Here is a 13761-nt window from a genome sequence, read left to right as displayed (position 1 = left end):
GTAAGGTCCGCCCTCCAAAGCGCCGCAGAGCAGTTGGTGCACACAGCGCTGCTACTGCTACTATTGTTGTCGCTGTCCTCCCGCAGAGGGCGCCGCCTGCTGGGAAGACGCGTCCGCCGCCCCCTGCGCCGGCCACGCCACCGACGCCCCACCCACCACCACCCCTCCCGGAGCCACCCCACCCCTTTCGCGGTAAGGTCCGCCCTCCAGAGCGCCGCAGAGCAGTTGGTGCACACAGCGCTGCTACTGCTACTATTGTTGTCGCTGTCCTCCCGCAGAGGGCGCCGCCTGCTGGGACGACGCGTCCGCCGCCCCCTGCGCCGGCCACGCCACCCACGCCCCACCCACCACCAACCCTCCCGGAGCCACCCCACCCCTTTCGCGGTAAGGTCCGCCCTCCAGAGCGCCGCAGAGCAGTTGGTGCACACAGCGCTGCTACTGCTACTATTGTTGTCGCTGTCCTCCCGCAGAGGGTGCCGCCTGCTGGGACGACGCGTCCGCCACCCACGGCGCCGGCCACGCCACCCACGCCCCACCCACCACCACCCCTCCCGGAGTCACCCCACCCCTTTCGCGGTAAGGTCCGCCCTCCAGAGCGCCGCAGAGCAGTTGGTGCACACAGCGATGCTACTGCTACTATTGTTGTCGCTGTCCTCCCGCAGAGGGCGCCGCCTGCTGGGACGACGCGTCCGCCACCCCCGGCGCCGGCCACGCCACCCACGCCCCACCCACCACCACTACTCCCGGAGCCACCCCACCCCTTTCGCGGCAAGGTCCGCACCTCCAGAGCGCCGCAGAGCAGTCGGTGCACACAGCGCTGCTACTGCTACTATTGTTGTCGCTGTCCTCCCGCAGAGGGCGCCGCCTGCTGGGACGACGCGTCCGCCACCCCCGGCGCCGGCCACGCCACCCACGCCCCACCCACCACCACCCCTCCCGGAGCCACCCCACCCCTTTCGCGGTAAGGTCCGCCCTCCAGAGCGCCGCAGAGCAGTTGGTGCACACAGCGCTGCTACTGCTACTATTGTTGTCGCTGTCCTCCCGCAGAGGGCGCCGCCTGCTGGGACGACGCGTCCGCCACCCCCGGCGCCGGCCACGCCACCCACGCCCCACCCACCACCACTCCTCCCGGAGCCACCCCACCCCTTTCGCGGTAAGGTCCGCCCTCCAGAGCGCCGCAGAGCAGTTGGTGCACACAGCGCTGCTACTGCTACTATTGTTGTCGCTGTCCTCCCGCAGAGGGCGCCGCCTGCTGGGACGACGCGTCCGCCACCCCCGGCGCCGGCCACGCCACCCACGCCCCACCCACCACCACCCCTCCCGGAGCCACCCCACCCCTTTCGCGGTAAGGTCCGCCCTCCAGAGCGCCGCAGAGCAGTTGGTGCACACAGCGCTGCTACTGCTACTATTGTTGTCGCTGTCCTCCCGCAGAGGGCGCCGCCTGCTGGGACGACGCGTCCGCCGCCCCCGGCGCCGGCCACGCCACCCACGCCCCACCCACCACCACCCCTCCCGGAGCCACCCCACCCCTTTCGCGGTAAGGTCCGCCCTCCAGAGCGCCGCAGAGCAGTTGGTGCACACAGCGCTGCTACTGCTACTATTGTTGTCGCTGTCCTCCCGCAGAGGGCGCCGCCTGCTGGGACGACGCGTCCGCCACCCCCGGCGCCGGCCACGCCACCCACGCCCCACCCACCACCATCCCTCCCAGAGCCACCCCACCCCTTTCGCGGTAAGGTCCGCCCTCCAGAGCGCCGCAGAGCAGTTGGTGCACACAGCGCTGCTACTGCTACTATTGTTGTCGCTGTCCTCCCGCAGAGGGCGCCGCCTGCTGGGACGACGCGTCCGCCACCCCCGGCGCCGGCCACGCCACCCACGCCCCACCCACCACCACTCCTCCCGGAGCCACCCCACCCCTTTCGCGGTAAGGTCCGCCCTCCAGAGCGCCGCAGAGCAGTTGGTGCACACAGCGCTGCTACTGCTACTATTGTTGTCGCTGTCCTCCCGCAGAGGGCGCCGCCTGCTGGGACGACGCGTCCGCCACCCCCGGCGCCGGCCACGCCACCCACGCCCCACCCACCACCACCCCTCCTGGAGCCACCCCACCCCTTTCGCGGTAAGGTCCGCCCTCCAGAGCGCCGCAGAGCAGTTGGTGCACACAGCGCTGCTACTGCTACTATTGTTGTCGCTGTCCTCCCGCAGAGGGCGCCGCCTGCTGGGACGACGCGTCCGCCACCCCCGGCGCCGGCCACGCCACCCACGCCCCACCCACCACCACCCCTCCCGGAGCCACCCCACCCCTTTCGCGGTAAGGTCCGCCCTCCAGAGCGCCGCAGAGCAGTTGGTGCACACAGCGCTGCTACTGCTACTATTGTTGTCGCTGTCCTCCCGCAGAGGGCGCCGCCTGCTGGGACGACGCGTCCGCCACCCCCGGCGCCGGCCACGCCACCCACGCCCCACCCACCACCACCCCTCCCGGAGCCACCCCACCCCTTTCGCGGTAAGGTCCGCCCTCCACAGCGCCGCAGAGCAGTTGGTGCACACAGCGCTGCTACTGCTACTATTGTTGTCGCTGTCCTCCCGCAGAGGGCGCCGCCTGCTGGGACGACGCGTCCGCCACCCCCGGCGCCGGCCACGCCACCCACGCCCCACCCACCACCACTCCTCCCGGAGCCACCCCACCCCTTTCGCGGCAAGGTCCGCACCTCCAGAGCGCCGCAGAGCAGTTGGTACACACAGCGCTGCTACTGCTACTATTGTTGTCGCTGTCCTCCCGCAGAGGGCGCCGCCTGCTGGGACGACGCGTCCGCCACCCCCGGCGCCGGCCACGCCACCCACGCCCCACCCACCACCACCCCTCCCGGAGCCACCCCACCCCTTTCGCGGTAAGGTCCGCCCTCCAGAGCGCCGCAGAGCAGTTGGTGCACACAGCGCTGCTACTGCTACTATTGTTGTCGCTGTCCTCCCGCAGAGGGCGCCGCCTGCTGGGACGACGCGTCCGCCACCCCCGGCGCCGGCCACGCCACCCACGCCCCACCCACCACCACTCCTCCCTGAGCCACCCCACCCCTTTCGCGGTAAGGTCCGCCCTCCAGAGCGCCGCAGAGCAGTTGGTGCACACAGCGCTGCTACTGCTACTATTGTTGTCGCTGTCCTCCCGCAGAGGGCGCCGCCTGCTGGGACGACGCGTCCGCCACCCCCGGCGCCGGCCACGCCACGCACGCCCCACCCACCACCACCCCTCCCGGAGCCACCCCACCCCTTTCGCGGTAAGGTCCGCCCTCCAGAGCGCCGCAGAGCAGTTGGTGCACACAGCGCTGCTACTGCTACTATTGTTGTCGCTGTCCTCCCGCAGAGGCGCCGCCTGCCGGGACGACACGTCCGCCGCCCCCGGCGCCGGCCACGCCACCAACGCCCCACCCACCACCACCCCTCCCGGAGCCGCCCCCACCCGTTTCGCGGCAAGGTCCGCCCCTCCAGAGCGCCGCAGAGCAGTTGGTGCACACAGCGCTGCTACTGCTACTATTGTTGTCGCTGTCCTCCCGCAGAGGGCGCCGCCTGCTGGGACGACGCGTCCGCCACCCCCGGCGCCGGCCACGCCACCCACGCCCCACCCAGCACCACTCCTCCCGGAGCCACCCCACCCCTTTCGCGGTAAGGTCCGCCCTCCAGAGCGCCGCAGAGCAGTTGGTGCACACAGCGCTGCTACTGCTACTATTGTTGTCGCTGTCCTCCCGCAGAGGGCGCCGCCTGCTGGGACGACGCGTCCGCCACCCCCGGCGCCGGCCACGCCACCCACGCCCCACCCACCACCACTCCTCCCGGAGCCACCCCACCCCTTTCGCGGTAAGGTCCGCCCTCCAGAGCGCCGCAGAGCAGTTGGTGCACACAGCGCTGCTACTGCTACTATTGTTGTCGCTGTCCTCCCGCAGAGGGCGCCGCCTGCTGCGACGACGCGTCCGCCACCCCCGGCGCCGGCCACGCCACCCACGCCCCACCCACCACCACTCCTCCCGGAGCCACCCCACCCCTTTCGCGGTAAGGTCCGCCCTCCAGAGCGCCGCAGAGCAGTTGGTGCACACAGCGCTGCTACTGCTACTATTGTTGTCGCTGTCCTCCCGCAGAGGGCGCCGCCTGCTGGGACGACGCGTCCGCCACCCCCGGCGCCGGCCACGCCACCCACGCCCCACCCACCACCACTCCTCCCGGAGCCACCCCACCCCTTTCGCGGTAAGGTCCGCCCTCCAGAGCGCCGCAGAGCAGTTGGTGCACACAGCGCTGCTACTGCTACTATTGTTGTCGCTGTCCTCCCGCAGAGGGCGCCGCCTGCTGGGACGACGCGTCCGCCACCCCCGGCGCCGGCCACGCCACCCACGCCCCACCCACCACCACCCCTCCCGGAGCCACCCCACCCCTTTCGCGGTAAGGTCCGCCCTCCAGAGCGCCGCAGAGCAGTTGGTGCACACAGCGCTGCTACTGCTACTATTGTTGTCGCTGTCCTCCCGCAGAGGCGCCGCCTGCCGGGACGACGCGTCCGCCGCCCCCGGCGCCGGCCACGCCACCAACGCCCCACCCACCACCACCCCTCCCGGAGCCGCCCCCACCCGTTTCGCGGCAAGGTCCGCCCCTCCAGAGCGCCGCGGAGCAGTTGGTGCACACAGCGCTGCTACTGCTACTATTGTTGTCGCTGTCCTCCCGCAGAGGCGCCGCCTGCTGGGACGACGCGTCCGCCGCCCCCGGCGCCGGCCACGCCACCAACGCCCCACCCACCACCACCCCTCCCGGAGCCGCCCCCACCCGTTTCGGGGCAAGGTCCGCTCCTCCAGAGCGCCGCGGAGCAGTTGGTGCACACAGCGCTGCTACTGCTACTATTGTTGTCGCTGTCCTCCCGCAGAGGGCGCCGCCTGCTGGGACGGCGCGTCCGCCACCCCCGGCGCCGGCCACGCCACCCACGCCCCACCCACCACCACCCCTCCCGGAGCCGCCCCCACCCCTTTCGCGGCAAGGTCCGCCCCTCCAGAGCGCCGCAGGGCAGTTGGTGCACACAGCGCTGCTACTGCTACTATTGTTGTCGCTGTCCTCCCGCAGAGGGCGCCGCCTGCTGGGACGACGCGTCCGCCGCCCCCGGCGCCGGCCACGCCACCCACGCCCCACCCCCACCACCACCCCTCCCGGAGCCGCCCCCACCCCTTTCGCGGCAAGGTCCGCCCCTCCAGAGCGCCGCAGAGCAGTTGGTGCACACAGCGCTGCTACTGCTACTATTGTTGTCGCTGTCCTCCCGCAGAGGGCGCCGCCTGCTGGGACGACGCGTCCGCCGCCCCCTGCGCCGGCCACGCCACCCACGCCCCACCCACCACCACCCCTCCCGGAGCCGGCCCCACCCCTTTCGCGGCAAGGTCCGCCCCTCCAGAGCGCCGCAGAGCAGTTGGTGCACACAGCGCTGCTACTGCTACTATTGTTGTCGCTGTCCTCCCGCAGAGGGCGCCGCCTGCTGGGACGACGCGTCCGCCGCCCCCTGCGCCGGCCACGCCACCCACGCCCCACCCCCACCACCACCCCTCCCGGAGCCACCCCACCCCTTTCGCGGCAAGGTCCGCCCCTCCAGAGCGCCGCAGAGCAGTTGGTGCACACAGCGCTGCTACTGCTACTATTGTTGTCGCTGTCCTCCCGCAGAGGGCGCCGCCTGCTGGGACGACGCGTCCGCCGCCCCCTGCGCCGGCCACGCCACCCACGCCCCACCCACCACCACCACTCCCGGAGCCGCCCCCACCCCTTTCGCGGTAAGGTCCGCCTCTCCAGAGCGCCGCAGAGCAGTTGGTGCACACAGCGCTGCTACTGCTACTATTGTTGTCGCTGTCCTCCCGCAGAGGGCGCCGCCTGCTGGGACGACGCGTCCGCCACCCCCGGCGCCGGCCACGCCACCCACGCCCCACCCACCACCACCCCTCCCGGAGCCACCCCACCCCTTTCGCGGTAAGGTCCGCCCTCCAGAGCGCCGCAGAGCAGTTGGTGCACACAGCGCTGCTACTGCTACTATTTTTGTCGCTGTCCTCCCGCAGAGGGTGCCGCCTGCTGGGACGACGCGTCCGCCGCCCCCTGAGCCGGCCACGCCACCCACGCCCCACCCCCACCACCACCCCTCCCGGAGCCGGCCCCACCCCTTTCGCGGCAAGGTCCGCCCCTCCAGAGCGCCGCAGAGCAGTTGGTGCACACAGCGCTGCTACTGCTACTATTGTTGTCGCTGTCCTCCCGCAGAGGGCGCCGCCTGCTGGGACGACGCGTCCGCCACCCCTGGCGCCAGCCACGCCACCCACGCCCCACCCACCACCACCCCTCCCGGAGCCGGCCCCACCCCTTTCGCGGTAAGGTCCGCCCTCCAGAGCGCCGCAGAGCAGTTGGTGCACACAGCGCTGCTACTGCTACTATTGTTGTCGCTGTCCTCCCGCAGAGGGCGCCGCCTGCTGGGACGACGCGTCCGCCGCCCCCTGCGCCGGCCACGCCACCCACGCCCCACCCCCACCACCACCCCTCCCGGAGCAGGCCCCACCCCTTTCGCGGCAAGGTCCGCCCCTCCAGAGCGCCGCAGAGCAGTTGGTGCACACAGCGCTGCTACTGCTACTATTGTTGTCGCTGTCCTCCCGCAGAGGGCGCCGCCTGCTGGGACGACGCGTCCGCCACCCCCGGCGCCGGCCACGCCACCCACGCCCCACCCACCACCACCCCTCCCGGAGCCACCCCACCCCTTTCGCGGTAAGGTCCGCCCTCCAATGCGCCGCAGAGCAGTTGGTGCACACAGCGCTGCTACTGCTACTATTGTTGTCGCTGTCCTCCCGCAGAGGGCGCCGCCTGCTGGGACGACGCGTCCGCCGCCCCCTGCGCCGGCCACGCCACCCACGCCCCACCCACCACCACCCCTCCCGGAGCCGGCCCCACCCCTTTCGCGGCAAGGTCCGCCCCTCCAGAGCGCCGCAGGGCAGTTGGTGCACACAGCGCTGCTACTGCTACTATTGTTGTCGCTGTCCTCCCGCAGAGGGCGCCGCCTGCTGGGACGACGCGTCCGCCACCCCCTGCGCCGGCCACGCCACACACGCCCCACCCCCACCACCACCCCTCCCGGAGCCGGCCCCACCCCTTTCGCGGCAAGGTCCGCCCCTCCAGAGCGCCGCAGAGCAGTTGGTGCACACAGCGCTGCTACTGCTACTATTGTTGTCGCTGTCCTCCCGCAGAGGGCGCCGCCTGCTGGGACGACGCGTCCGCCGCCCCCTGCGCCGGCCACGCCACCCACGCCTCACCCACCACCACCCCTCCCGGAGCCGGCCCCACCCCTTTCGCGGCAAGGTCCGCCCTCCAGAGCGCCGCAGAGCAGTTGGTGCACACAGCGCTGCTACTGCTACTATTGTTGTCGCTGTCCTCCCGCAGAGGGCGCCGCCTGCTGGGACGACGCGTCCGCCACCCCCTGCGCCGGCCACGCCACCCACGCCCCACCCCCACCACCACCCCTCCCGGAGCCGGCCCCACCCCTTTCGCGGCAAGGTCCGCCCCTCCAGAGCGCCGCAGAGCAGTTGGTGCACACAGCACTGCTACTGCTACTATTGTTGTCGCTGTCCTCCCGCAGAGGGCGCCGCCTGCTGGGACGACGCGTCCGCCACCCCCGGCGCCGGCCACGCCACCCACGCCCCACCCACCACCACCCCTCCCGGAGCCACCCCACCCCTTTCGCGGTAAGGTCCGCCCTCCAGAGCGCCGCAGAGCAGTTGGTGCACACAGCGCTGCTACTGCTACTATTGTTGTCGCTGTCCTCCCGCAGAGGGCGCCGCCTGCTGGGACGACGCGTCCGCCGCCCCCTGCGCCGGCCACGCCACCCACGCCCCACCCACCACCACCCCTCCCGGAGCCGGCCCCACCCCTTTCGCGGCAAGGTCCGCCCCTCCAGAGCGCCGCAGAGCAGTTGGTGCACACAGCGCTGCTACTGCTACTATTGTTGTCGCTGTCCTCCCGCAGAGGGCGCCGCCTGCTGGGACGACGCGTCCGCCACCCCCTGCGCCGGCCACGCCACCCACGCCCCACCCACCACCACCCCTCCCGGAGCCGGCCCCACCCCTTTCGCGGCAAGGTCCGCCCCTCCAGAGCGCCGCAGAGCAGTTGGTGCACACAGCGCTGCTACTGCTACTATTGTTGTCGCTGTCCTCCCGCAGAGGGCGCCGCCTGCTGGGACGACGCGTCCGCCACCCCCGGCGCCGGCCACGCCACCCACGCCCCACCCACCACCACCCCTCCCGGAGCCGGCCCCACCCCTTTCGCGGTAAGGTCCGCCCTCCAGAGCGCCGCAGAGCAGTTGGTGCACACAGCGCTGCTACTGCTACTATTGTTGTCGCTGTCCTCCCGCAGAGGGCGCCGCCTGCTGGGACGACGCGTCCGCCGCCCCCTGCGCCGGCCACGCCACCCACGCCCCACCCCCACCACCACCCCTCCCGGAGCCGGCCCCACCCCTTTCGCGGCAAGGTCCGCCCCTCCAGAGCGCCGCAGAGCAGTTGGTGCACACAGCGCTGCTACTGCTACTATTGTTGTCGCTGTCCTCCCGCAGAGGGCGCCGCCTGCTGGGACGACGCGTCCGCCACCCCCGGCGCCGGCCACGCCACCCACGCCCCACCCACCACCACCCCTCCCGGAGCCGGCCCCACCCCTTTCGCGGTAAGGTCCGCCCTCCAGAGCGCCGCAGAGCAGTTGGTGCACACAGCGCTGCTACTGCTACTATTGTTGTCGCTGTCCTCCCGCAGAGGGCGCCGCCTGCTGGGACGACGCGTCCGCCGCCCCCTGCGCCGGCCACGCCACCCACGCCCCACCCCCACCACCACCCCTCCCGGAGCCGGCCCCACCCCTTTCGCGGCAAGGTCCGCCCCTCCAGAGCGCCGCAGAGCAGTTGGTGCACACAGCGCTGCTACTGCTACTATTGTTGTCGCTGTCCTCCCGCAGAGGGCGCCGCCTGCTGGGACGACGCGTCCGCCACCCCCGGCGCCGGCCACGCCACCCACGCCCCACCCACCACCACCCCTCCCGGAGCCACCCCACCCCTTTCGCGGTAAGGTCCGCCCTCCAGAGCGCCGCAGAGCAGTTGGTGCACACAGCGCTGCTACTGCTACTATTGTTGTCGCTGTCCTCCCGCAGAGGGCGCCGCCTGCTGGGACGACGCGTCCGCCGCCCCCTGCGCCGGCCACGCCACCCACGCCCCACCCCCACCACCACCCCTCCCGGAGCCGCCCCCACCCCTTTCTTGGCAAGGTCCGCCCCTCCAGAGCGCCGCAGAGCAGTTGGTGCACACAGCGCTGCTACTGCTACTATTGTTGTCGCTGTCCTCCCGCAGAGGGCGCCGCCTGCTGGGACGACGCGTCCGCCGCCCCCTGCGCCGGCCACGCCACCCACGCCCCACCCACCACCACCCCTCCCGGAGCCGGCCCCACACCTTTCGCGGCAAGGTCCGCCCCTCCAGAGCGCCGCAGAGCAGTTGGTGCACACAGCGCTGCTACTGCTACTATTGTTGTCGCTGTCCTCCCGCAGAGGGCGCCGCCTGCTGGGACGACGCGTCCGCCGCCCCCTTCGCCGGCCACGCCACCCACGCCCCACCCCCACCACCACCCCTCCCGGAGCCGGCCCCACCCCTTTCGCGGCAAGGTCCGCCCCTCCAGAGCGCCGCAGATCAGTTGGTGCACACAGCGCTGCTACTGCTACTATTGTTGTCGCTGTCCTCCCGCAGAGGGCGCCGCCTGCTGGGACGACGCGTCCGCCGCCCCCTGCGCCGGCCACGCCACCCACGCCCCACCCACCACCACCCCTCCCGGAGCCGCCCCCACCCCTTTCGCGGTAAGGTCCGCCTCTCCAGAGCGCCGCAGAGCAGTTGGTGCACACAGCGCTGCTACTGCTACTATTGTTGTCGCTGTCCTCCCGCAGAGGGCGCCGCCTGCTGGGACGACGCGTCCGCCACCCCCGGCGCCGGCCACGCCACCCACGCCCCACCCACCACCACCCCTCCCGGAGCCGCCCCCACCCCTTTCGCGGTAAGGTCCGCCCTCCAGAGCGCCGCAGAGCAGTTGGTGCACACAGCGCTGCTACTGCTACTATTGTTGTCGCTGTCCTCCCGCAGAGGGCGCCGCCTGCTGGGACGACGCGTCCGCCACCCCCGGCGCCGGCCACGCCACCCACGCCCCACCCACCACCACCCCTCCCGGAGCCGCCCCCACCCCTTTCGCGGTAAGGTCCGCCCTCCAGAGCGCCGCAGAGCAGTTGGTGCACACAGCGCTGCTACTGCTACTATTGTTGTCGCTGTCCTCCCGCAGAGGGCGCCGCCTGCTGGGACGACGCGTCCGCCACCCCCGGCGCCGGCCACGCCACCCACGCCCCACCCACCACCACCCCTCCCGGAGCCGCCCCCACCCCTTTCGCGGCAAGGTCCGCCCCTCCAGAGCGCCGCAGAGCAGTTGGTGCACACAGCGCTGCTACTGCTACTATTGTTGTCGCTGTCCTCCCGCAGAGGGCGCCGCCTGCTGGGACGACGCGTCCGCCACCCCCGGCGCCGGCCACGCCACCCACGCCCCACCCACCACCACCCCTCCCGGAGCCGCCCCCACCCCTTTCGCGGTAAGGTCCGCCCTCCAGAGCGCCGCAGAGCAGTTGGTGCACACAGCGCTGCTACTGCTACTATTGTTGTCGCTGTCCTCCCGCAGAGGGCGCCGCCTGCTGGGACGACGCGTCCGCCACCCCCGGCGCCGGCCACGCCACCCACGCCCCACCCACCACCACCCCTCCCGGAGCCGCCCCCACCCCTTTCGCGGCAAGGTCCGCCCCTCCAGAGCGCCGCAGAGCAGTTGGTGCACACAGCGCTGCTACTGCTACTATTGTTGTCGCTGTCCTCCCGCAGAGGGCGCCGCCTGCTGGGACGACGCGTCCGCCACCCCCGGCGCCGGCCACGCCACCCACGCCCCACCCACCTCCACCCCTCCCGGAGCCGCCCCCACCCCTTTCGCGGTAAGGTCCGCCCTCCAGAGCGCCGCAGAGCAGTTGGTGCACACAGCGCTGCTACTGCTACTATTGTTGTCGCTGTCCTCCCGCAGAGGGCGCCGCCTGCTGGGACGACGCGTCCGCCACCCCCGGCGCCGGCCACGCCACCCACGCCCCACCCACCACCACCCCTCCCGGAGCCGCCCCCACCCCTTTCGCGGCAAGGTCCGCCCCTCCAGAGCGCCGCAGAGCAGTTGGTGCACACAGCGCTGCTACTGCTACTATTGTTGTCGCTGTCCTCCCGCAGAGGGCGCCGCCTGCTGGGACGACGCGTCCGCCGCCCCCTGCGCCGGCCACGCCACCCACGCCCCACCCACCACCACCCCTCCCGGAGCCGGCCCCACCCCTTTCGCGGCAAGGTCCGCCCCTCCAGAGCGCCGCAGAGCAGTTGGTGCACACAGCGCTGCTACTGCTACTATTGTTGTCGCTGTCCTCCCGCAGAGGGCGCCGCCTGCTGGGACGACGCGTCCGCCGCCCCCTGCGCCGGCCACGCCACCCACGCCCCACCCACCACCACCCCTCCCGGAGCCGCCCCCACCCCTTTCGCGGTAAGGTCCGCCTCTCCAGAGCGCCGCAGAGCAGTTGGTGCACACAGCGCTGCTACTGCTACTATTGTTGTCGCTGTCCTCCCGCAGAGGGCGCCGCCTGCTGGGACGACGCGTCCGCCACCCCCGGCGCCGGCCACGCCACCCACGCCCCACCCACCACCACCCCTCCCGGAGCCACCCCACCCCTTTCGCGGTAAGGTCCGCCCTCCAGAGCGCCGCAGAGCAGTTGGTGCACACAGCGCTGCTACTGCTACTATTGTTGTCGCTGTCCTCCCGCAGAGGGCGCCGCCTGCTGGGACGACGCGTCCGCCACCCCCGGCGCCGGCCACGCCACCCACGCCCCACCCACCACCACCCCTCCCGGAGCCACCCCACCCCTTTCGCGGTAAGGTCCGCCCTCCAGAGCGCCGCAGAGCAGTTGGTGCACACAGCGCTGCTACTGCTACTATTGTTGTCGCTGTCCTCCCGCAGAGGGCGCCGCCTGCTGGGACGACGCGTCCGCCGCCCCCTGCGCCGGCCACGCCACCCACGCCCCACCCACCACCACCCCTCCCGGAGCCGGCCCCACCCCTTTCGCGGCAAGGTCCGCCCCTCCAGAGCGCCGCAGAGCAGTTGGTGCACACAGCGCTGCTACTGCTACTATTGTTGTCGCTGTCCTCCCACAGAGGGCGCCGCCTGCTGGGACGACGCGTCCGCCACCCCCGGCGCCGCAACGCCACCCACGCCCCACCCACCACCACCCCTCCCGGAGCCACCCCACCCCTTTCGCGGCAAGGTCCGCCCTCCAGAGCGCCGCAGAGCAGTTGGTGCACACAGCGCTGCTACTGCTACTATTGTTGTCGCTGTCCTCCCGCAGAGGGCGCCGCCTGCTGGGACGACGCGTCCGCCGCCCCTGCGCCGGCCACGCCACCCACGCCCCACCCACCACCACCCCTCCCGGAGCCGGCCCCACCCCTTTCGCGGCAAGGTCCGCCCCTCCAGAGCGCCGCTGAGCAGTTGGTGCACACAGCGCTGCTACTGCTACTATTGTTGTCGCTGTCCTCCCGCAGAGGGCGCCGCCTGCTGGGACGACGCGTCCGCCGCCCCCTGCGCCGGCCACGCCACCCACGCCCCACCCACCACCACCCCTCCCGGAGCCGGCCCCACCCCTTTCGCGGCAAGGTCCGCCCCTCCAGAGCGCCGCAGAGCAGTTGGTGCACACAGCGCTGCTACTGCTACTATTGTTGTCGCTGTCCTCCCGCAGAGGGCGCCGCCTGCTGGGACGACGCGTCCGCCACCCCCGGCGCCGGCCACGCCACCCATGCCCCACCCACCACCACCCCTCCCGGAGCCACCCCACCCCTTTCGCGGCAAGGTCCGCCCTCCAGAGCGCCGCAGAGCAGTTGGTGCACACAGCGCTGCTACTGCTACTATTGTTGTCGCTGTCCTCCCGCAGAGGGCGCCGCCTGCTGGGACGACGCGTCCGCCGCCCCCGGCGCCGGCCACGCCACCCACGCCCCACCCACCACCACTCCTCCCGGAGCCACCCCACCCCTTTCGCGGCAAGGTCCGCCCTCCAGAGCGCCGCAGAGCAGTTGGTGCACACAGCGCTGCTACTGCTACTATTGTTGTCGCTGTCCTCCCGCAGAGGGCGCCGCCTGCTGGGACGACGCGTCCGCCGCCCCCGGCGCCGGCCACGCCACCCACGCCCCACCCACCACCACTCCTCCCGGAGCCACCCCACCCCTTTCGTGGCAAGGTCCGCCCTCCAGAGCGCCGCAGAGCAGTTGGTGCACACAGCGCTGCTACTGCTACTATTGTTGTCGCTGTCCTCCCGCAGAGGGCGCCGCCTGCTGGGACGACGCGTCCGCCGCCCCCTGCGCCGGCCACGCCACCCACGCCCCACCCACCACCACCCCTCCCGGAGCCACCCCACGCCTTTCGCGGCAAGGTCCGCCCTCCAGAGCGCCGCAGAGCAGTTGGTGCACACAGCACTGCTACTGCTACTATTGTTGTCGCTGTCCTCCCGCAGAGGGCGCCGCCTGCTGGGACGACGCGTCCGCCGCCCCCTGCGCCGGCCACGCCACCCACGCCCCACCCACCACCACCCCTCCCGGAGCCGGCCCCACCCCTTTCGCGGCAAGGTCCGCCCCTCCAGAGCGCCGCAGAGCAGTTGGTGCACACA

At 72.2% G+C, this 13761-nt stretch overlaps 1 protein-coding gene across 1 annotated transcript in view; it reads left to right on the top strand.

Moving 5' to 3' along the window:
* LOC126260780 (mucin-19-like) overlaps positions 1 to 13761 on the top strand; it is a 65731-nt gene that overhangs the window by 26088 nt on the left and 25882 nt on the right. Inside the window, exons 15-48 of the mRNA XM_049958117.1 lie at positions 87 to 192; positions 663 to 2497; positions 2584 to 2726; positions 2777 to 3074; positions 3161 to 3215; positions 3353 to 3651; positions 3738 to 3843; positions 4124 to 4227; positions 4314 to 4419; positions 4506 to 4616; positions 4699 to 5003; positions 5086 to 5199; positions 5282 to 5425; positions 5671 to 5970; positions 6253 to 6359; positions 6642 to 6747; positions 6834 to 6977; positions 7224 to 7366; positions 7613 to 7718; positions 7805 to 8110; positions 8193 to 8426; positions 8582 to 8688; positions 8971 to 9076; positions 9359 to 9502; positions 9749 to 9855; positions 9945 to 10049; positions 10138 to 10242; positions 10329 to 10440; positions 10523 to 10629; positions 10716 to 10827; positions 10910 to 11016; positions 11103 to 11214; positions 11297 to 11440; positions 11491 to 13752. Coding sequence (XP_049814074.1) covers positions 87 to 192; positions 663 to 2497; positions 2584 to 2726; positions 2777 to 3074; positions 3161 to 3215; positions 3353 to 3651; positions 3738 to 3843; positions 4124 to 4227; positions 4314 to 4419; positions 4506 to 4616; positions 4699 to 5003; positions 5086 to 5199; positions 5282 to 5425; positions 5671 to 5970; positions 6253 to 6359; positions 6642 to 6747; positions 6834 to 6977; positions 7224 to 7366; positions 7613 to 7718; positions 7805 to 8110; positions 8193 to 8426; positions 8582 to 8688; positions 8971 to 9076; positions 9359 to 9502; positions 9749 to 9855; positions 9945 to 10049; positions 10138 to 10242; positions 10329 to 10440; positions 10523 to 10629; positions 10716 to 10827; positions 10910 to 11016; positions 11103 to 11214; positions 11297 to 11440; positions 11491 to 13752 — 8802 coding nt within the window. The remainder of the gene's footprint in view (positions 1 to 86; positions 193 to 662; positions 2498 to 2583; positions 2727 to 2776; positions 3075 to 3160; positions 3216 to 3352; positions 3652 to 3737; positions 3844 to 4123; positions 4228 to 4313; positions 4420 to 4505; positions 4617 to 4698; positions 5004 to 5085; positions 5200 to 5281; positions 5426 to 5670; positions 5971 to 6252; positions 6360 to 6641; positions 6748 to 6833; positions 6978 to 7223; positions 7367 to 7612; positions 7719 to 7804; positions 8111 to 8192; positions 8427 to 8581; positions 8689 to 8970; positions 9077 to 9358; positions 9503 to 9748; positions 9856 to 9944; positions 10050 to 10137; positions 10243 to 10328; positions 10441 to 10522; positions 10630 to 10715; positions 10828 to 10909; positions 11017 to 11102; positions 11215 to 11296; positions 11441 to 11490; positions 13753 to 13761) is intronic.

Source organism: Schistocerca nitens, chromosome 5 (assembly GCF_023898315.1).
Source record: "Schistocerca nitens isolate TAMUIC-IGC-003100 chromosome 5, iqSchNite1.1, whole genome shotgun sequence".
In the NCBI taxonomy this organism is placed as follows: domain Eukaryota; kingdom Metazoa; phylum Arthropoda; class Insecta; order Orthoptera; family Acrididae; genus Schistocerca; species Schistocerca nitens.
The sequence above is the reverse complement of the archived record's forward strand: the minus strand, read 5'-3'. Positions and strand labels throughout refer to the sequence as shown.